General features: G+C 39.9%; 2 protein-coding genes across 4 annotated transcripts in view; both read left to right on the top strand.

Annotated features, from left to right (window-relative positions):
* nacc2 (NACC family member 2) overlaps positions 1-19,070 on the top strand; it is a 42,027-nt gene extending 22,957 nt beyond the window's left edge. The window contains exons 2-7 of one of the 2 annotated variants that reach the window (XM_084745678.1): positions 4,121-4,289; positions 5,759-6,535; positions 8,961-9,137; positions 11,726-11,831; positions 12,072-12,169; positions 12,919-19,070. In XM_084745678.1, the coding sequence (XP_084601804.1) occupies positions 4,178-4,289; positions 5,759-6,535; positions 8,961-9,137; positions 11,726-11,831; positions 12,072-12,169; positions 12,919-13,451 (1,803 nt within the window). In that variant the 5' untranslated portion in view covers positions 4,121-4,177 and the 3' untranslated portion in view covers positions 13,452-19,070. Of the gene's footprint in view, positions 1-4,104; positions 4,290-5,758; positions 6,536-8,960; positions 9,138-11,725; positions 11,832-12,071; positions 12,170-12,918 lie in introns of both variants that reach the window. The other variant, XM_084745677.1, reaches the window with a different exon arrangement.
* Positions 19,071-20,496: 1,426 nt separating this feature from the next.
* The window catches only part of nup214 (nucleoporin 214), a 39,193-nt gene continuing 36,685 nt past the window's right edge, over positions 20,497-23,004 (top strand). For both annotated transcript variants that reach the window (XM_084745590.1, XM_084745591.1), the window contains exons 1-3: positions 20,497-20,674; positions 21,880-22,075; positions 22,196-22,350. In XM_084745590.1, the coding sequence (XP_084601716.1) occupies positions 20,633-20,674; positions 21,880-22,075; positions 22,196-22,350 (393 nt within the window). In that variant the 5' untranslated portion in view covers positions 20,497-20,632. The remainder of the gene's footprint in view (positions 20,675-21,879; positions 22,076-22,195; positions 22,351-23,004) is intronic.

Here is a 23,004-nt window from a genome sequence, read left to right as displayed (position 1 = left end):
AAAGATTTTGAAATCAGTCACTGAAATGTGTACCGTCTCCCCTACCAAAGTGTGGTGCAGAGGTCAGAGAGCTTCCTCCATTTATTCGTGTATGTGTGCGCGCACATACTGTAAAAATGCACTTACTCATCTGTCACAGCAATTTTGCATTCTTATCCTCCCACACACATCTTTCTGGAAGTTATCCTCTCTCTTAGCTGTTGTCTTTTATCTTTCCTTGCTTGTCACAAACTGTGACATCTGGCTTCTGTCCTCCCTCATCCGCATCAAGCAACATTTAAGGGAGGCCTTCCTTCCATGTGCTGGTCAAAAACCAGAAAAAAAAAACACACGGATAAAATGTCACCTGAATAAGCCGAGGCACCACAGTGGAGGCGTAAATTAATCATTTAATTTATCAATTCATGTAGAAAATACAAAATAGTCTTGCGTGAAGACAGAACTTCTCTCCGCTTTGTGTGTAGGTGTTTGGCAGAGAGGTCCTCGCATGATTCAGAGAAAATACACAACACTTGCTCAGAAAGTAAAACCTCTTTTTTTAAACTATTGTCTTCCGCAGATTGTAAGAAAATGGGGAATACCTTGAAATTAATTGACCTTTTTTAATCATACAATTGGAAGGATTAGAGGATTACTGCATCATGTGTATATTAAAGCCTCCAGTTTAGGAAAGCTTTGCTTTACCATGATGTGACGCATTCTCTTCAGACTTGTGTCAAACAGAGATTTCAGCAGTTTGCCTTTTCGTACCTAATTAAAGGAGCAATTTGTAACAATTGCACGTTCAAAAATAAGTACCGTAGTCCAAATAGCGAGTTGGAGTCAGAGATATTGGAGTTGGAGAAATCCTGTTTAATATTCAATCTATGGTTGCAGCAAATTGTTTCCCCCCGCCCCCTCCTCCCCATACTCAAGGAAGCTCAGGCAGGGTGCAGAACACTGCAGACGAGCACAATATTGTAATTTGACAGTAGCAAGTGACGATGACTTCACTGTCGGTGTAAAGTTAGGCCTGTTATCCTGAAAACAAAAGCCCACTGCTCTGAAAACACACACTGGAGTTTCAGTTCAGTGACTGCCTGCCTCGCTGCCTGCCAGACCCCATCAACATATCGCTCAATTTAACTGTTCTAAACATCTGCTCCTTGTAAAACAACATTGATGATTTGTTGCAACCCATAAACAGACACTTACTTATCTGGCAAACATTCGGCATTAATTTGAACTCTATATGATGTGAGACAGGCAAACAATAGCTCAAGTTACAGGCTGGAATAGAAATTTCAAAGGACCAGCTGCAGCGTTTATTGTCAGAGAAGTGAATAATTCAACTCAAGCATGCTTCCTTCATCTCTGATGACATATCATGGTCATTTTATGATTTAATGCAGTAAATGTATTACAGATTTCTCCTTTAAAGCTTCCAGTTTATAGCTTAAAGCATGATGCTTTACCATGATGTGATGCATTCTCTCCAGACTTGCATCAGAAAGGGATTTCAGAAGTTCCCCTATTTGATGTCTATTTAAAGATGCAAAATGTAACAATTGCGTGTCCAAAAATAAGCGAGCTGGAACCATCGATGGAACATTAAATTGGGTGAAAACCTGTTTGATTACAGGCCACATCTTCTCCTTGGACGCGAGGAAAGTCAGGCAGGCTTCAGGTACACTGCAGGAGTGCAAGATGAGCGCAACATTATTATAATTTGACAGTAACAAATGATTATAACTTTCAGTTGTCTGTCAATGTAAAGCTAAGCCTGTTATCCTGGCAACAAAAGCCCTCTGTTACAAAAATACACACTCTGGAGTTGGAGTTAAGTGACTGCCTGCCTTAATGCCCACCAGACTCTATTAATATACTGCTAAATTTAACAGTTGTAAACATTTACTCCCTCTAAAAGATTATTAATGATTCGTTACGATTCACAAACTGACACTCACTTATGCAGTGAACATTCAGCATTAATTTGAGCTCTGAAGTTACGGGCCGGAGTTGCAGCATTTATTGTCAGAGAAGCAGTTATTTCAACTTAGGATGTTTCCTTTATCTCTGATGACATATCATGTTTTTTTTAAAATATTTAATACAGTAAATACATTACAGAGTTTTCCTTTGAAGCTTCCAGTTCAGCAAAGCAGTGCTTTACCATGATGTGACGCATTCTCTCCAGACTTGCGTCAAACAGGGATTTCAGAAGTTTCACTATTCGATGTCTAATTAATTAACGCTGGCTGTGACCTCTGCGAGCTTTTTCTCATTTCTCTTTTGTCTTAGTCATTCCCCTCCTCTTTCTTTCTGCTACACCATATAGGCATCCGTGTCCAGGGGCAAGTGGCAGAAGTTGCTTCAACCTAATTGTCTTTCTCTTCTCGTACTGTCCTCAAATGACTTTCTCTCTGTCTCAACTCCCCCCTCCCTCCCTCCTCTGCTTCTCTCTAGCTCTGCCCAGTCTCTGTCTCCGTCTGTAACTGTAGCCTGTGTTTTTCTCTCCCTCCCACTCCCTGCGACGTATAGATACTGCATTGATCAGACACACGCGCGCAGACACATGCACACACGCACACGCACACACTGAGCCTCCCACTCCTTTCATCATTGATTCGCTGTGCTCTGCTCTGCTTTCTTTCTCTCTCCCTCACCCCCATTCTCTTTCTCCCTCTACAGCGGCACTTGTTGAATTCAACCCTTGGAGAATAGAGGGAGAGGGGGGGAGAGAAACAGAGAGAGATAATGACAGGGAGGCAGAGGGAGGCTTTGAGACAGCGCTAGAACAGACAGTGAGCAGTGAGAATGGGGCTTTGGAGGATATAGAGATAGAAGAAGAAGTCAGACAGCAGAGAGAATCATCTTTGAGACAGTAGGGAATGACACTTTAAGTGAAAGAGAGAGTCGACCAGACGGAGTGCATCAGAGTGCTCCTCTCCTCCCATCTCTTAACTACTCCTCTTCTTGTCCTGGTCCTGACTGCTGCTGCTGCTGCTGCTGCTGCTGGTGTGTTTGTGTGTGCCCAAGGAGGCTCCATGCTGTGTTGGCTTCCACAGGTCAGGACTGTCTGGGGATAACAGTTTTTTTTTTTTTTTTTTTTTTTTTTTTTGTTAGCAGAGGAAAGTCGTGTGCTGGTTTCTCCAGGTGAGAGTTTGCGTGCCAGAGTACACAGCAATTTCCTGATGCAGTTTTGTACTGTATGTGTGTGTTTAAGCGCGCACACTTTTATGTAAGTGAGCAATAGTGCATGTCTGCCTGTCTGTATGGAGAGCATGAAGTGGGAGAGAGTGTGTGTGTGTAAGAGAGGCGGTGACATTTTTTTTTTCAGTTTGTATTCCTGGAAACTGTTCTGCAGCATTGCTTAATAATGAAACTAGTGCGTATATGTATGTGTGTGTACGTGTGTGGGTTGGTGGGGAGAAAAAAAACAATGACACAAGGTTCAGGGGAAGAAAGAAGGTGCAAATATGCCTGGAGAACGTTACTGAGATGGAGAGAAAGGGAGCTAAAGTTAATGTGAAATTGTTTGTGTGACATGAGCTGGAGTTTAAAAAGAGGACAAATGCTGACAAAAGGTGTAGAGTCAGCAAAATCATGGAGTATCTCCAAACTGTGATATGAAAAACTGGTTGTATTCAGAGAAAAGTTGTCCGGGCTGACTTACAGGCCATCTAAGTCCAAGGTTCTTGGAATTTAAATCATGTAAAACAACATAGCCTTAAGGTATTTCACAACGTCCTCATGTACAGTAGGCACGGCATTGTGTTCTTTTCTTTTTTTTCTTTTTTGTGGACTGACTTGACTCCTCCTTTCTCTCTCCTGCCTGCCTCTACTCTCTTTCTCACCCACTATCTCTGCTGCATATCCATCTCTCTTTCACACACCTCTCACTTCTCCCTCAACTGTATTCATTTTCTCACTTTATCTCAACTCTATTTTCAATCTCCTCCCTTTAAGGTTCTCTCAATTTTCCCTTCGCGCCTCTCTTACCTCCCCATGGCATGTCTCTTCATCTTTCACGCGTTTTCTATTTGCTCCTCTCTTCGTCACTGCATTTCTCTTCTCCAACGCGTTCTCCATGCCTTCTTCTTTTTTTTTTTTTTTTTTTAATAGATGTCTCCTCTCTCAGCGGCGGAGTCTGCAGTGAATATCTGAAACCTCATCATCCTCTTCCTCTGCGGCCAACATGTCCCAGCTGCTCCATGTGGAGATCCCGAACTTTGGAGCCACAGTTCTGGGCTCCCTTAATGAGCAGCGCCTGCTGGGACACTACTGCGATGTATCCATCCTGGTCAAAGGTTTGTAGGGAACTTGGAGATTTTATTCTATACTTAACAAAAATATACGGACAACACTTTTACTCCCATTTTTCATGAGTTGAAGTAAAACATCTGAAGACTTCTTCAGTGCACACAAAAGGCGTATTTCTCTCAATAGTTTGTTGTGTTAGACAGCACTTCTCCTTTGCTAAATTAATCCATCCACCTGACAGGTGTGGCATGTAGAGATGCTGATAAAACAGCATGATTATTGCAAAGGTGTGCCTTGGACCGGTTACAATAAAAGGCTGCTCTAAAATGTAGGCTACAGTTTTATCTTGAAAAAAGGCATTTGTTAACCAATGAATTAGGGCTGCCCCTTAATAGCCAATTAAACCATTAATCAGTAAGAAGAGCCATGATGGACCGAGTTTTCAATTATTTGTTAGTTGCACAAAAAAAAACCCACCTCAGACTCAATTTGGGAGCTGTGCTTTGTTGCAATGAGGACCAGTCTGAGGACAGTTTGACGATCGGGAATACAGTACCAAGGTGATTTTCTATTTTCTTTTATAACACTGAAGTCATCGTAGCACTGCTGCTAATAGTGGTGTGGCTTCCATTAGCTCGTTAGCTTAGTTAATGGTTCCATTAAAGTGGAATACAGCCTCGGAGATCGACTGAGGCTAGTTTGACGACCGGGAATACAGTACCGAGGTGACTTAATGTTACAGTGGCTCCGACCAGGACTGTGACTCTTCTAGCAGTGCAGTCACCGGCGCCCTGCTGCTAACTGGGCTGGAGCTTTTGTCAGCTAGTTAGCTCAGTTAGCAGTCCTATTAGACTGGGATACAGCCTCCGAGACTGACTGGGGCTAGTTTGACATTCGGGAATACGGTGCCACGACCATTTGCACTAAACGTGCGGCCTGCTTTGTGCTTAAAAAATATATATCTAAATAATTAAATTAATTAAATAAATGTGCTACAACTATTCGACTAATAGCTTGACCTGACGACAACTAGGAAAATTTTTTGTCGTGGGCAGCTGTAGCTATTTCATATAGAGCTACAGATACCAGTTTTCCGCCAGGAGGGCGAAGTCATGACCCGTTCTACTCCGTCTCTGATTGACTCACGCTGATATTCTTCCCGTAAACCTAACCAAACTTTCCTCATGCCTAAACCTAAACGACCCAGCGATCATCGAAGCTGGCAAGTACTAAGCAACCAGAGGCAGAGTAGGGTGAGTCATGACTTGCCCTCCTGGGGAAAAAATTATATCTATTGTTAATGTATGAAAGCCATAGGTCAGTGCCTAATTAATGTCTTTTTTAAAAAATAAAACTGCACAGAAGTCTTTTTTTTACTTACTTACAACTCACAAAGAATGGGAGCAAAAACAAAAGTGTAGCGCTCATATATTTGTTGAGTATAATGACAGAAGTTTGACATGATACTAGAATTTCTTAGCAATATTCTCTGTTCTCTGTTATTTCTATCAACCAGGTCAGGCTTTCAAAGCCCACCGGGCCGTTTTGGCTGCCAGCAGCCTCTACTTTCGTGACCTCTTCAGCAGCTCCACCAAGACCCAGTTTGAGTTGCCCTCCTCCGTCACACCTGCTTGCTTTGAGCAGATCCTCACTTTCTGCTACACAGGGAAGCTAACAATGGCAGCTAGCGAACAGCTGGTGGTCATGTACACAGCTGGCTACCTCCAGATTCAGCATATAGTTGAAAGAGGCATGGACCTAATGTTCAAGGCGAACTCACCTCACTGTGACTCGCAAACAGCCGGGTCTTTAGAGGAAACAGGATCCGAGCCGCAGAGTCCTTCTAATAACGGTAACGGACTAGCGGTGGCTGCCCTTTTGGGAACACCGGGCTGGTCTCCATCCTTAATCATGCCTCAACGGAAGATTAAACTAGAAGGGGGCGACCCGACGCCCCTGACGATACCTGCCTCCGCACAAAACAAGATTTCTTCTTCGGAGTTGGGGAATCGGCTGGCGAGGGCCAGTTCACTGTTCTACTCGGCTGGCGGGAACCCCATCCCCGGTATGCCTTCTTACCACCTGCAAGGGGCCGGTGGAGGTGGGGCAGCAGCAGGAGGAGGAGGAGGAGGAGGAGTTGAAAGGTCCAGTCCTGGAGCGTCCAGCCTGCCAACCACTGACAGTCCCACGTCCTACCAGAACGAGGATGAGGAGTTTGAGGAAGAGCCCTATGATGGGATCACAGAGGATGCCTACAGTCATCTGTATGCACGCTCAGCCAACCCCTATGGCAGTGAGTACTGTGTCATCATGTTGATGCTTTTATAAGACCTTTGTGAAGTGTTGTAGTGCTTAGGTGTGTTTCAAACACTATTGTGCTGTATGTGGTGGAGAGCACTCATCACTGAGGCTTTACTCTGGAATATTTTTTATTATTAAAAACTTCTAAAAATACAGTCTATCCTCAGTTACACACGAAAACCAATGTTAGCTTTTTATTAGAGCCTACTAGATTTTTGGGACTGATGCTGATACCAGTATTAAGAAGTGAGAAAAACTCCAATATCAATTTATTTATTTATTTTTTCAGCGCACTGAAACATTAATTGGTATTTTTGATAGAGCCTGACCGATATTATCGGCAAGATCACAGCTATACCGGTCTACATCAGTCAATATATGTTGATATGAAAACCTTTTTTAACAGAACACGTCTGTTAGCTTTATAAGAAGCATTTTATTTGTATTGGATTTTTTTTTCTTAATTTAGGTTTAATATATACACATATTTTTCTCTAATTTGTATTTTATTCATTTATAGTTATTTAAAATTATTTTAAAAAAGTTGAATGTTTCCTGTCTCAGCCCTGAGGTCATTTTTGGTTATATTAGTGTCTAATAATAATAGTAATACTAATAATAATAATAATTATTATAATAATTTATTCTAATATTTTGTAACTACTACGTTTGAGGGATCATTGCAAAAACTTTGTTTATGTTTATACTCTGTATTATATTCTGCTTAAAGAATATTGGTGTCAGCCCCAAATATCCAGTATCAGTTTCAGCTAGTTTTTAGCAAACATGAATAACTATAGATTAAAGACACAAGTTTCACAACTTGAATTAAGAGACAAACTATCAGATAAATTTAAAATGCTGCCTGAAAAACTTTTTAAAAAGTATCGGTCACCATTATATCTGTCTAATTTTTATCTTACAACTTACTCAGTATACTTCCACTACTCTAACTTTTCTAGTATTTCTTTTCTAGTATTTCTAATTCTTTATGCTGTTAAATTATTGTAGTTTAAAGAAGAAAAAAAAAGGTCGAATGAGCAAATGCTAAAAAGAAGACTATATCAAAGGCGAACCTGCATCAGTTTTATCTTTCTAGTCATGTAAGATCTGAGTAAGTGAATTACTTTCTCAATTGCCCTTGGCTCAGATAGAGGAAATTCATTTGATATCAGACTGATCTAAAAAAAAAAAGTGAAACAGGGCATGACTTGCAGAAATATATAGTCATAAATGCAGAGTTTTTGGAACACAGTTGCTCCTTGTTCAGACTTGTTATGTATTGTGCAAAAAAAAAAAAAAAGAGTGGATGCACATTCATTTCATCCGAGTTACATTATTTAATCTTTCATAAATCATGTATCCTGCGCTTCTTGAAAAAGCAGGATGTTGTGCCTCCAGTGTGTGTGTGGGTTCTCTCAGCATAAAGATAGCTTTATGGAGTTATGATTGGAGTGCATCGTGACCAACAACACACTCCTTATCACAGCTACAACAGCTGCTTTTTGTATAGATTTCTACCACACTTTCATACTAGCGCTTGTTTGTCTACACACGCGGGCATAGATTCACGTAAACACGCAGACCAGATGGTAATGGTGGACACTGTCAAACTCTAACTCACATGTGCGCGTGCAAACACACACACACACACACACACACACACACACACATTCACTTTCCATCGTTCTTAGCATCCTGCAGCTCAAAGGCATCACACAGGTTTGTCAAATTCTAGAGTTTCAGATATTTATGAAATCCACTCTATCTGCAATCAGTCAGAGCACCCCAGGGTGACATTGTGGGATATTTGAGATCCATGCACATCTTTCCTGTGTGTGACTGAGTGTGTGTGTGTGTGTGTGTGTGTGTGTGTGGGTATAAGTGTGAATGCACATGCTAATGCATTAATCCACACTTTTCTGCGTACACGATGTGCACGTGAGTGTGGCAATTAATGTATTACTTTCACCTGTTCTCTATGTGTGTGAGTGTAAGTGCATGTGTGTGCACAGGAGGTGTGCGCGTGTGCATACACTCCCAAGTCATCTCAGGGGTTAGGGGAAAGAATTTTTGTGAGTAAGAACCTAACACCCAGCTTTGGATCTGTCCCCCTCTAAAACTCAAGTTGCTGATGCAGCATCATGACTTATCTGGGATACATCTGCAACGCTCTAAAACATTCATGAAACACAACAAACTTGTATGAGGTTACACCAACCTGCTTTATTAATTGCATTTTGTTGCACCTATCTAAGTAGGGGACAAAGAGGGCATGGATGATAGCACATCTTTGTTGTTTATAGTCTGATAAATATATGGATGCATACACATTTATCTGTTTTTTTTTTTAGCTGCGTAACACAAAACCCTCTTAGTTTTTCTGAACTCTTTCTGTTCTCGCTTGCTTTCATCAGTCCAGGACAAGCCAGAGATGGCAGCGGTGCCCTTGGCCTTGGAGAACCGCAACTGTGTGCTGATCCGCAGGGACCTGGTGGCGCTGCCTGCAAGCCTCATCAGCCAGATAGGCTACCGCTGCCACCCTAAGCTCTACACTGAGGGGGACCCCGGGGAGAAGCTGGAATTGGTAGCTGGTAAGCACACACACACAAACACGTGCATCGGCTCACACACATTTACCTGCTCACATTTTGTCACGCGCACACATGCGGAGAGGAGCGCGGTGAGCTTGGAAAGCAATCATACCTCCACACATTTGCAGATTCAGATCATTTAAAATTCTCGGATAAATAGTTGGTCAAATTAAATCTAACTGACTGAATTGATTTCAACTAACAAAGTCAGGAGCTTAGAGAACTCTAACATTGTAAAATAGAATTACCAACAATTACGGATGTGCTCGATTAGTCAGTTAAATGTTGCTACCCTTGGTAGCTGGCACCAGAAATGATAATATTAATATGTAAATCAGTGAGGTGGAAAGAAGAAGACATCTCATAAAAACCAGCACAGTCTGGCAGTATTTCGATCTAGTTTTTGATCTAGATTTAGATTTAGAAGGTGTCTCACATTTCAGCTGCATTTAAAATAAGATTTGGTCTTTGAAGAATGTGATTAAAAACTTGAAATGGCTCAGTATAACATTTAAGAACAGAACATAATGCGTTGTTAGCTTTAAAGGCAGCATTATGTGTATATTTGCTACATTTTTAAATTCAAGTTTAATATACTGTGTACATATATTGTTTTATTTGTTTTATTTTTAATTTACATTTATTCATAATTATTAAAAATACTGGTGAAAGTTTACTTTTTCAGTTCTTTTTCAGTCATTTTGGACTCTAAAGTTTATTGTTAAACCGTAAAATTTAATGCGTCCATTGCATATTGTTATCACAAGTGTTTAATAACCACATTTTCAAGATCATTGCAAAAAAAATGTGCATTTATGTGTATATTCTACATTCTGCATAAAGAAAATCCGCCAATATCTATATCAGCATTTTTTTAAACATCCTAATATCATAATTGGCCCTAAAAATCCAGTACTGTTTTGGCCCAGTGACCTTCACTCATATCCTTATAATGCAGGAGACATGTGTGTTTGACTAATATGAGACTGTTGTCACTGGTTAACATCTGGTCAGCACTGTTTTAATCTAACCTGAAGCTACAACTGTAGTTCATTTATACTGCACAATAGTGCTAAAGCCATTCTGGTGAAATTATGTGTAGATGTTAATAACATGTGACTCATATTCAACCAGATTCTGATTGCTGGTTTTCATTCAAGTCACTGTATTGATCTGAAAGGCACAGAACAAAGCTGCGGCTCTTCTCTGCAGCGATTGAAGGCTGTGACAGAAGGACAACCATCTCTGCAGTGCTCATCAATCAGGCCTTTATGGTAGAGTGACTAGACAGAAGTCACTCCGGAGTAAAAAGCATATGACAGCCTGCCGGGAGTTTGCCAAATGGCCCTTACAGGCCTCTGAGAGCATGAGGGAAAAGATTTTTTGGTATGATGAGACAAAAGCTGAACTCTTTGGTCTGACTGCCAGAAATCGCTCTTGGCAGTCAGACGAGAGACTGGAGTCAAAGAGAACAGGTACCACTCAACATGTATCTAATATAATTCCAACAATGGAGCATGGCAAAATGTTTAATCAATTTAGTATTGAATCTTTTCAGACAAAAGAATCTGTGAGAGTCAGAATACCATGCAGTGTACCGTACGGACAGGCAAGACATAGCCGTACATGACACATGCAGATGCAGTTTGTAGCCGGTAATCAATCAAAAGAGTTGCTCAGATTCAATCAGAGTGTCACGTAATTTAATTAAAAGCAGAACGGAACACAGAGGAAACGTGTAATTCAGTTCTGTAGTCTGCATGTAAGATACAGAACGCAGGAGTGTGAGAGAGATGGTTTGGAAAAGAAAGCAAAACCTTTGAATAGTTTGCTTTCTTTATGACCTTCGACTTCTATACAGAAAGCACAATACAACTGATACAACTCTGGACAGCTGACGCTTTGTTGAAGGAATAGTTTGGATTATTTGAAGTGGGTTTGCATGAGGTACTTATTGATAATCGGTGTATTAGCTAGTGTGCCATCGTGCAGCCTTTTCTGACTGTAGGCCGCCGTTAAGTAAGCCAAATAAAAGCAATGAAACTCCTTTGACGAAATCAGTAATTTTACCTTGCAGAACAATTTCCCTCAAGGGGAACTAATAAAGGGACGTTCTTCTTTTGCCGCCGCCTTGATCTGTTAGTTTGTTTGTTACCGTTTGACATAAGTGAATCCAAGCTCTCCTTTTTAAACACAGACATCAAACAGTAACATGAACAAACTAACCGATCGAGGCAGCAGTAGACCAGAAACTCCCTTTCTCTGTGATAATATTACTGATTTCAACTATGGAGTTTGGTTGGATCATATAACAGTGGTTTCCTGTCAGAAAAGACTGTGATCCGTCCACAGCAGTTCATTGTTTAGCTTCAGAGCAGGTACACCTCTCTGCTTCTCCAAACCGAGATAAGTTCCTCATACTGCCCCTCTTCAGATAATCCGACCTTTAAGTCCATTAAAGCTCTCGTTGAATATTGTAATGTAACCAAAGAATAAAAGATGAACTGGTAATTGGGTCAAAGAGAGAAACCTCTGAAGTCTTCAAAGACAGGGAATGGGTTGTAACATGAGCTTATTTTCTCCACCAGGTACACAGGTGTTCATGACTCGAGGCCAGCTGATGAACTGTCATCTATGTGCTGGTATCAAACACAAAGTCTTGCTCCGCCGTCTGCTAGCCACGTTCTTTGATAGGTGGGTATGAAGGAACGCTCGACAAAAGCAGAACAGCCTGTATTAGTCTTTACTGTAAGATTTGAGTATCTGTGTATGACTCCAACACTGCCGCTGTTGTCACAAAGCAACTTTCACACTCCATCTGTGGCCATGTTGTGCAATGCGGTTAGTTGTGTGTGTGTTCCTATGTTCCATCCACTGTACTGTATGTGCCTGTTGCTGACTCTGCCCCCTGGTGTCGACTCTGTGTCCCTGCAGAAACACTTTAGCCAATAGCTGTGGGACAGGTATCCGTTCTTCTACTAGTGACCCCAGTAGGAAACCCCTGGACAGCAGGGTCCTCAACGCTGTCAAACGTAGGTTTATTGTCCAAATCATCTAATAGTTTCTTTTTATTTATTCCTTTTACTTGCACTTTATTTCTTTTGTAGTTTATAGTCTGCAACCCAGATTCCAAAAAAGATGGGATGTTGTATAAATCGTAAATAAAAACTGAATGCAATGATTTGCAAATCCTCTCCACTTTTATTTGACTGAATTCAGTGCAAAGACAAATACAGACTCATTCTGAATGTGGTGCCTGCAACATGTTTCAAAAAAGTTGGGACAGTGTTGGAAATGCTTAAAAAAACACAAAGTAACACCTGTTTGGAATATTTCACATGTAAAAGGGTAAATTGGACATTGATTGGCTGTGACCTTTGACCCTTCAGGTAACACTATGTTAAAAACTGCATTAAAAACCTTTACATACAAGATAGACTTGAAAACACGTTAGCAACCTGAAGTCGTACATTAATTTCACTTTAAAAACTTCAACAAATAGTGAAAAGGTGAAAAGGTATCACAGTGGTAAAAATGAACATGTTGCAGGCATCATATTCAGAATGAGTGTATATTTATAAAAAATAATAAACTTAATCAGTTTGAACATTAAATTTCTTGTCTTTGTGCTGTATTCTTTTCAATATAGGTCAAAAACTTTCTGCAAATTGTTGCATTCTGTTTAATCTACGATTTCAGCTCTTTTGAAATTGGGGTTGTAGTTTGTTTTAGAAGAGGACAGTTTGTCTTCATGGAGTTTGTTGTCTTTTCTCTTTTACAGTCTACTGTCAAAATTTCAACCCTAACTTCAAGGAGAGTGAAATGAATGTGATTGCTGCTGACATGTGCACAAACGCGAGGCGTGTCCGCAAGCGATGGCTGCCTAAGATCAAGTCCATGCTGCCCGACAGCGTGGAGGTGTACCGTGCGGGAATGGGCATGGGTGCCGCCGTGGGTCTGGGCCTGGCGCTGGGCGCCCCTCAGCCAGGGGTGCCCCTCCCCTTTGAGCCCGACTTCAAGAGCCTAGAGCAAAGGCTGTATCCAGACCGCAAGGACCCTCTCAGGACTCACGCGCCGCTGACAGAGGGCAGCCCCGGCTCCGGGGCCGCCGGGGCAGAGGCCGAAGGTGAAGGTGAAGGAGTCGTCCAGGAGGAACAGGAGGAAGATGAGGATGAAGCCGGGTTAGAGGGTGTAGACGGATCACTGGGGGCGCCGACTTTGGTCCCAGGAGCTGAGGCGGGCAATTGTGGCGACACGCCGCCTGAGCAGGAAGTGGAAAGTTTTGGACAAGGTCTGAGGGTGAACGGACAGTGAAAGTCCCCTGGGCTGCCTCACACATTGTGAAATCTGTTTAACACCGCGTTTTCTTTTGCTTGCTCTCTTTAACTCTAACATCTCGTCCAACACTCTTCTTCTTCTCCTCCGTGCTTCCTCAACGGAAATTATTCAGCACAAAAAGCTGCGCTCGTAGGTCTTAACTATACAGGAATTTGTCACACATGCATGTGCACACGTGTGCTTGTGTACACGCATAATTACCGATAGTGGAAGTAGAACAGTGATAGTAGAAGTAGACACAGGCATGGCATTAGCACAATAAGAAAATCAACCCTTTCTGCTCCACCCTTTTTCTTCGTACATTCTGTATTTACTCAGTACTTCGGCACCCGCAGCAATATTACAAAGGCCTGATAGCAGAACAAATGGCTGTAATGATTCATCATTTCAGTGCAATACAAAAGCAACAGCTGCTTTGCTGGCAGTTTATGGAGTGTGGTATAATGCTTTGTAAAATGATTCCGTTTTCTTGGAAAGCTGCGTCTGAAAATAACCCATGTAACCTTGGGAAAAAGAGATGAGAGAAACACAGCTCGCTTGAGAAGCAGCTTATTTTGCCATGTTTGACCACTTTACATCGTACTGTATGACACATATGTATGAATATAATGTATAACAAAGGTTATTTTACAATTAAAGATCAAGTCAAGTACTGTATCATTGCTGTCTAGCAAAACAGTTTTCTTTTTCTCTCAAAACAGCACGACATTTTTATGATACAGATAAGCAAAAGTTTTTTTTTTCTGTGAAAGCTAAACACTTCTCCACAATCTAACCAATAATCTATCACATGGAGTTGTTTTTTCATGCGTATTTGCCCGTGACATATTGGATTAGATTGTCAATGTGATGCCTGTGTCTGCTCCAGACTGCCCTTACCTAACCACACACACCACACACACAGATACACACACGTCTCACGTTAGGATAATAGCCTTTAATATCTACACCGACACGTTATGAAAAAAAAGAATACACTGTCCCCCCCCAAAAAAAGATACGTAACAATGCTTTTTAACTCCTTTTAAATTACATCATTCTATCTTGGAGATACAGAGAGAGATGTGAACACAACAGCTTGCATGCATGAATACAAACAGTGGATACAGAGAATTACTGCAAACAAAGCCACAAACCTGCATCTAAATAAGAAAACAGCTACTGTTGCCTCGACATATGCCATTAAAAGGACTTTTTTATCCCGTTTCTCACTGGGATCTGACCTCAGTCTGACACATGTTAGAACTGACCTGGGCGTGACCCAGGAATGACTGTGTTTGACACGGTATCAGTTGGATTTTTCTGTTTTATTTTTATTTTTTTTAACTACGGAGCGTGCTGTCACCGCGGGTAGAGGAGACTGAATATAAGAGGAGGTGCACTACACTGAGTGGTAGAAGGAAACGTGTCAGAGAGAAGCACTGTTTCACCTCAATGTGGTGGTGTGATTGGCACCAAGACTACACAGCCCTGCTTCCATCCTGTTCTTCTTCTTCGCGTTCTCCTGGGTGGGTTTAGGGGGGGTAAATTATTTAATAAAACTCGTAAGAGCAATTTCTGCTGGCTTATTGCATTTGCACTCAAAAGAAAACAAAGGTTAAAGGGTGGGAAGCTAAGGACTGTACTTAAGACTGAACATTTCCTCCACATCACCTTGAAAAGTTGTTTAATCAGAGGATTGTGGGTTTAAAAGGAGAAAACTGGAGTGAGGCAACAAGTCGAACAGGGACTTTAACCTGTATTTGTCATTTTTCTGTTTTGACTTCTGTTTTCATGCTTTCTGTATGGAAGCCCATTCTGCAAATGTGCTAAAAAAAAAAAAGAAACAAGATCCAATACGTCATAATGAGAAACTTTCTCAAATTAGTATCTCTAAATAATGAGACTTTTTAGAAAGTTTTTCATAATAATGGCCGACCAGGTCTGTTTTTCCCGTAACATTGGTGGAAATGGGCTTCCATATTTCTGCCACGCATAGGGACATAGTCCAAACAGCCTTCCTTTGTTGTTTTGTGCATTGATTTTTAAGAGATACTGTTGTATGTTTTCTTTTGTTTTCTGGGTTTTCAGTGTCGAAGCACATTTAATCGCAAGTTCAGACCATCAAAGTCAGATGAAAGAATGAACCCCAAAGTCATTTTAAGCCACCGACATTTTGGAAAAGCTGAAAATAAAATTGATCAGTTTTTTCCTTTGTAGAAATTGCTAACAGAAGCTAATAACCAAGCAAAAAAAACAACGACAACACAGCATATACCCCTGATATATTTCTGCTTCAAGTGCTGCGCCACCGGAAAGGTCGGGCCGGATTATTCTGTCTGTGTTCTTCGTTATCTTGTTTCGGACTCTTTAGGGGAAGCTTTAAGATGGCCCTGCACAAGAAACACAGGGTTATAATTGCACTATAGGTGATAATAATGATGTTTACAGTATCTTGTTTTCTTTCTTTTTTTTTTCTTTTGGAAGAAATGTGATCTGCCATAGCTAAAACAGGGCCGTGATAGAATGGCTGAGATGATGAATGAATGTAAACTGTAGCACTGCTTTGGCGAGGGCTCCAAGCCTTGACTGAACACGGTCAGATACTCAAATACTTTTTATATTTTTCCTCAATTGTGTACTCTTAAAAATGGGCCACAGTAAAATATAATTTGACTGTGAGGCTGGGTGATGTTCTACCCGAAAGCTTTTGTGATTTGTTTTTTGATTTCTAAACTGATGTGAACAGGTCTTCCAACGTGGTGAACACAAGGGAGCGTTTCCCTAATATACAGAAAACTGAGCGAAGTTCGCGTACAAGCCTTTTTTTCTATTTTCATCCCAACAAGCTCCTCATTTTTTTAATATTTTGACAATTCTGTACGTCTCTAATGTTGAAATGTTCACAAAACAGAGTTTTTGAACTTTTCTGTACATATATATATATTTCAAGATTTAAAAAACAATTTCTTTATCTCATTTTTAAGTTGTTAAGCTTCGGTTCTTAAAGATGCTCTTGTAAAAAAAATAAATAAATAAAGGTATTCAGTTGTTTATTGGAGCCACTACCTTAATTACTGGACTTTTGAGGGGATCACCTACACTTCTGATTTTCTCAACCAAGGTAACAATCTTCCCAAAATGCATATAATCTTGAAATTAAACCAAAATCACAGTTATTACTTTAGACTAGAAAATAGTTTGCAGCTTAATCAGCCTGCCACCCAACAAACATGAAACCAGTTTACTCCACTGTTAAACTGTGCTGCAAGTATGACAGATAAGTTTTCTCTCTTTATACTTTCATGCACAATAAATCTGTGCAGAATTGCGCGTGGCCATGACTTAAACTGAGAGGAATTTGATATGAACTCCGGTTAAAACAAAGCAGTTAATAATGTAGGGTGGGAAACATTGATAAAAACTCCACTGTAGGGATAAAGGGGTGTGGAGCAGTGCCTTAGACTGTGACTGTGTGCGTGTGGATGTTGTGAATGTGACGTGAACCTTTATGTTCAGAGTTGAACAAGACAAAGCACCTGTATGGGAGTAGATTGACAGATTTTTTTGTCCTTTACTTAATTTATAATTCTACTAAAATTGGCCTGTATATAATATTATATTCAGATTTCTTTTTAATTTTTGCCATCATCCTGTTCTTTAAGGAGAAATTGTGAACCAAACCAACTGAGTCGAACTCATTAAACAAATCTGTTGCACTAAAGGAACGATCTGGATCCCCTGGACAAACATCCGCACATTATTTAATCCTATATGATTGACAGACAACCCCCAAAAAAACTATTTCAAGAATATACGATATTCACTTTAGAATAGTCTTCCTCACAAAACGATGACACATGCATTACACTTTACATTAGACTCTGACCCGACCAACGCAAAAAGAAAAACATCCTTTGTAGGAAAAACTTTTTTTGCTACTATTTTTGGGGTCGTTTTTTTTTTTTTTTTCTTGTGCAGGGTGAATTTGAACATGAATGATGTTGCACTATACTGTAAAACTGAGAAATTCTCAGAGAATGTCATGGCTAACCCTTTGGAGGATGAGCTCTATTTGAGGTGGCTGAAAGAAAAGGTCCTGTAAAATGTATGTAATGTGATGTATTTTTTACATATATCTTTTGATTGAACGTAGTGTCTCCTTCACAGCAAACTCTGTAGTTAAGAATTCTTCTTTTTTTTTAAAAAGAAAATTATTTAGTGACAGAGCTTTGTCTGACACTCACCTGGATGATCATTGAACATGTCAAAATAAGAGTCATAATAGTATTGTTGGTTGAAAAGAACCTATTTTCACAAACATTTCTTTGCAAATAAATTGTTACGTACTTTCTAAAAACCTTACATAGTGCTCTGTTCATCCCCCATTACTGTCAAACTAATGGGCGCAGTAGTCTTTGTTCCACTGAGTGGTTTATCCTGAAAACAATACATTTATATGCAAAGAGACACTTGTATCATAAAATGCATGCCATTCAGACACTCACTCTAACCCGATGAAACCTCTGATCTTTATGCACCATGTATTTTATGCTGAATAACTGTTGTCACTGTTAGCAAACAAAGACTGTGGAGTCTTGCAATGAGGAGGGTTGTATTTTTATCGCACACCCTGGCCTTTTATTGAATGTTTTAGGTAACCTATCGTAATAATGACAGCAAAGTAGTGATAAAGAGTGGAATACATTGACTAACTACCCAGATGAGTGTGCATTTGAACCTTCAGCAGACTCAGAAAAAAATGCACTAAAAGTTTATATGTGTATGTATGTGTCCTTGAACATAATGCCAGCACTTTAGAACTACTTAGACAAACGAGAGAAAAGGATGACCGAGGGTTTTGGCGAATGAGGGGGAAAACGCAACTTTTAAAGCCATGTGTTCAGAGCGCTGACAATCAGATTAGGGATGAGACCCAAAGTGCATTATGGGAGATCTGACATGACTTGCTGTGCTCTTGCTGTTTGCTTTGTCTTTCTCCGGCTTGCTTTGGTCTGTGCTAGCTTACTTTCCAGAGTGGAGGGAAAAGCCTTCTTGGTTTTAAGTGTGTGTCTCTGCAACAAGGACTGACGGATATGTGACTGATTCCTTGGTGCTTCGTGAACAGAGCTGTCCCATGTTGACATGGACCATATCTGTAAAGCTCTGATATAAGCATGGGCCGAACTTGGGCCTATAAGTCTGGGCTTATTGGTGACCTCTCAGTGGACGACAGTCCATACAAATGGACGACAGTCCGTACGACAGAAGAGGATCTTATCATGCAACCCTACACTTTGATCGTGGTAACGTTCTTCACTATCAACAGGGCTTGGACCAGGCAAACTGGGATGGGACAATTTCAGTGTTGATACTGCTTTATGTTTCAAATGAAAAATGTTAAAAATGTTTATGCGCCTTCTGACTCAAGCATCAATAATATATACAACAGAAATGCAAGTTGCCACTTTTGATGTTGCATAAGAATCTACCTTTCATTCCCATCATGGTATTTGCCATCACCAGTTTCAGTTGTGTAGTACAAAAAAGTACCTGATTTCTTTAAATGCAATACAGAAAAATCTGCTTTCTAATAAAAGTCCTTACTTCACCATATACTGCCCTCCTCTTTCTTTTATCTCTGTCTATATTAAGGCCTTTCTTAAAGATAGCTGTGTTTCCAGAGCAGAATGGCTACCTTCGGGGATTTAGTGAGTACTGACCCACAAATATCACACCAAGGAACCTTGTTTGAGAAGCTTTTGCACGTTGTGATGTCTTGTGTTAATGCATAGCTGCCCAGAATGTAGGTAAGGAGGTCCCAACAGAGGAAAAGTAAAATAATTCTTACTTATAGTGAAATACTTGTTAAATCAAATTATAGCCTATAGCATTTTTCATTGCAGGATTCACTAGATTTCCCTTGAAGACAAGCTTCAATATATTGCCTTTGGGACTACTTGGCTACCTGACAGAGAGCATGCGTCAAAGTTTTATTTCCCCCAGAAACTGTACATTTTACAGGTCTTAAACTTCAGACTCACGCTAATTCTTTCTGGTAGTATGAATAAATTTGGGGAAATTCCTGGAAAGTGAGATATATAACTTCGAATCAATCTAGATTACTTACACGTGAGGAATTCTTTTCACAGAAATACAAAAATACATTCACCTTCTAAAACACAGACATATAGGCAAGTGTCTTAGTCCTTCATTAATGATCTCTTAAAAGTAGCCTAATGGAAATGTTAAAGCATAAAAGCAAAAAAGATTTTGAATCACACATTTAGTGATACCTTACAAGAATGATGAATGATGATCAGCATGATTTGTGACATCACAACTAGCATGGAAGTCAATCCTGGTCTTGCATGAAGCAGAAACTTCAAGCCACTGGTGAACATATGAAAAAACATATGAGACACATGTTTACACAGACAGACTTTTATATTAATGCATGTCTGCAGGAGATCTGTAACGTATTTAGACATTTTTCGGAAAGTCACCAAAAGAATTCAGACTATTTTTTACAGCCAGCATAAAATGATCAGTTTCTTTCTTCATTGTTTGTTGCATTCATTTAGAATTTACTGATATGTATTGTCAAACATTATCATATGCAGACTTTTTAACATATAAGACCATTTTATTGATATGAGCAATCAGGGGAGCAGCCTACTTTTCTAATTTAGGTTACAGGGCCTAAGTGCTATTACTCTGTTTGTTAAATTGTACCTCTGTCCTGTTTATTATTAGATTTAATCCCATCAGGGAGCAGAGAAGTGGAGTAATGGCTTTGGTGATGATGTTTGGGGGGAACTGGCCAACTGTCTTTATCATAAATTCATGTGTTTTCTTTAAACCTGGCTTGGAAATTGATAAGTTTTTGTGTTTGTCTCTAATGTAACCCTCGATTATTCCTTAATGTACCCCCATTTTGGTAAAGGAGATTTAGTATAAACACATCCATCCTTATGAGCTCAATGTCAGTGTTGTGGTCGGACTGCTCTGGTATCGATTTGTCATCCTACGTACGCAATGGCAAATTCGCGCGGCGTGTGTTGAGCTCTCCTGACAGACTAATGTGGCTCACCAGAAAATTGTCTCAAATACAGCCAAGGAGGGAATAAACAGATATAACAGTTCGGCTGGAAAAGAAACAACTTCTGCTCTTCAAAATGAGTGACGACGCAGACTCCCCTCCCGAGAGGGAAATGAAGGTACGCTCTGTCATCTAAGTTGTGTTGACAGGTTAGCATATGTACGCTAATGTTTGCTAGCACTGCGTCAGTTCATTTCCAATGGTACTAGTTAGCTTAGCCGATTAGCTGTCTGATCGGGCTTGGGTTTTCAGTTTAGTTAACCTTAAATTAAACATATTTACAGAGTCATTATAACAACTTGGACACAAGTAGAGAGTTCAGTTTAAAAGTCTGTCGAGAAACAAGCTGCTACAGCAACTTGTACCGTCTCTTTCTAGCTAGCTGCTTATGCTAGTACTATGCTATTAGCATACTTACGCTATATCATACAGTATGTGCCCCATTAGAGTTGCATGCTAACTTGAGGTTAGCTGAATTAACAGCCTCCTGTGTGTGAAATAAAGTCGTGTTCAATTAAATTTGTTGTGGTTAATGTACCAACACAGCTTAGCATTAGCAGCTAACGTGACGTGACTGCATGGCATGCTAGCTTAAACTTTAAATTTCAGGCTGTGCGAACCTGTGTTGTTAATCAAGTCAAGTTGAAAGCAGCTAAATAATTTAAAAGGCAAATATGTGACTTCATGTATCACGCAGTTTAAGAAATGGCTGTTGGGTCAAACTGCAAGCATGACATGAGAACCATATAGATTAGACCATAGTCTGGGTGCTGTGAAAAACAATGTTAAGTTGCTACATGCTGCACTAGTTGCACATTATGGTTTTAATTTGCTGCTCATGTCTCACACAACTTCTCACTGACCACAATTGTCATTTTATTACCATTTTAAAGTCATAACCCAACACCCTTGTTGCACATAGTCTCATATCCACAGACTGTTCACAAACAATATGCCCAGTACCTACGTACTTTTTGTTTTCTGCTTATTATTTTATTCTTGATCTTATCTTGTATTTCATGTGTATATTTTCATATTGACATAAACGTTCAGGCGTCTATTTTATATTCATGCTTTCAATGTATTTTACAGCACACTAAATTTTGTTGTACATATACAATGACAATATAAAATTGAGTGGCAATGACAGTATAAAATGAGCACACAAGCCATGTTGTCAAGCATTTTTACATATATTGTTATTTTTATTCATAGACAGAGGTTCGGTTTAGTTAAGGTCACAATTATTGAAGTGTACCCACATATATTTACCACCATTAACTGGTCACTCTGAAGTAACAAACAGTGCATTGTCTTTTTCAGGATTTTCAGTTTCGTCAGATGAAGAAAGCAAGAGTTTTTGAGCCTGCTGAAGATTTGCCAAAAGAAAGATCAAGTCTACTTGCCGTCTCAAACAAGTTTGGTTTGACTTTTGTTGGGTTCGACAGAACGTTCAAAGTTTACCAAACCATAGACATCCTGGCTGCTGATAAAGCTGACGGCAACTCCAATGAAATAGGTATAAACATACTCTACAGGTTTGAATTTGAATATTTCACCAATCAGGTTTGCACTACATTGTCAAAAATATATCTTTAGCTTAATTTCCATTCATGTCCGATTTCCCTCTTTGTTCTAGTTGAGGGGATAGCAGCGTTGTCGGAGGTGACCGTGGAACTGTCTCTGCACCACTTGGCTCTCAGTTGTGATGAACTGACATTGTCAGTATGTGGCTTGTCTGAGGAGACAGGCTTGTCCCTCACATTCTACGATGTCCGCACCTTCGCAAACAAGGTGACTGCTTTAGTTAGTGTATTTAATGTGCCAGTATTGTATTACACATGCGTCATGCCCATTTCAGGTTTTGCCGGGGTGTGTGTATTTCTGTCTTTGTATAACAAACAAAAAGACGCTTGAAGATTTGAAGATGCTGTTGGTCTTGTTTCAGCTCTCTGAACAATGAACAACGACTGCAGGGAAATTACTGATTACTTCTAATAAAGATGCTTTTTTAGGCTGACAGAGTTATTCAGAGCAATCCAGTATCTTAGCAGCAGGAGACTCACAAATACCCAGAACATAAAGAAAAGACTGACATGCAGCAACTATATTTACTAGGCTAATCAAAATAATTTGTAATTAAATTCCCCATCTGCTTTTTTTTAATTTTGGCCTTTCTAAATACTGCAGAAGTGTACATTGAGTATGCAACTAATAAACTAGTACAAACCAATTTCAAAAAAGTTGGGATGCTGTGTACAGTACAAATACAGTGCAAAGACAAGATGTTTAATGTTCAGACTTTGACTTTTTTTCTCATAAAAATATAAACTCATTCTGATTTTGATACATGATGTTTTTATTTGTATTTTACACAGCATCCCAGCTTTATGGAATCAGAGTTGTAGAAGTAATAAAAGATTAAATAATACTACGTATAGAATAATG

This window comes from Lutjanus erythropterus, chromosome 20, assembly GCF_056507025.1.
Source record: "Lutjanus erythropterus isolate fLutEry1 chromosome 20, fLutEry1.hap2, whole genome shotgun sequence".
In the NCBI taxonomy this organism is placed as follows: Eukaryota; Metazoa; Chordata; class Actinopteri; order Lutjaniformes; family Lutjanidae; genus Lutjanus; species Lutjanus erythropterus.
The sequence above is the reverse complement of the archived record's forward strand: the minus strand, read 5'-3'. Positions and strand labels throughout refer to the sequence as shown.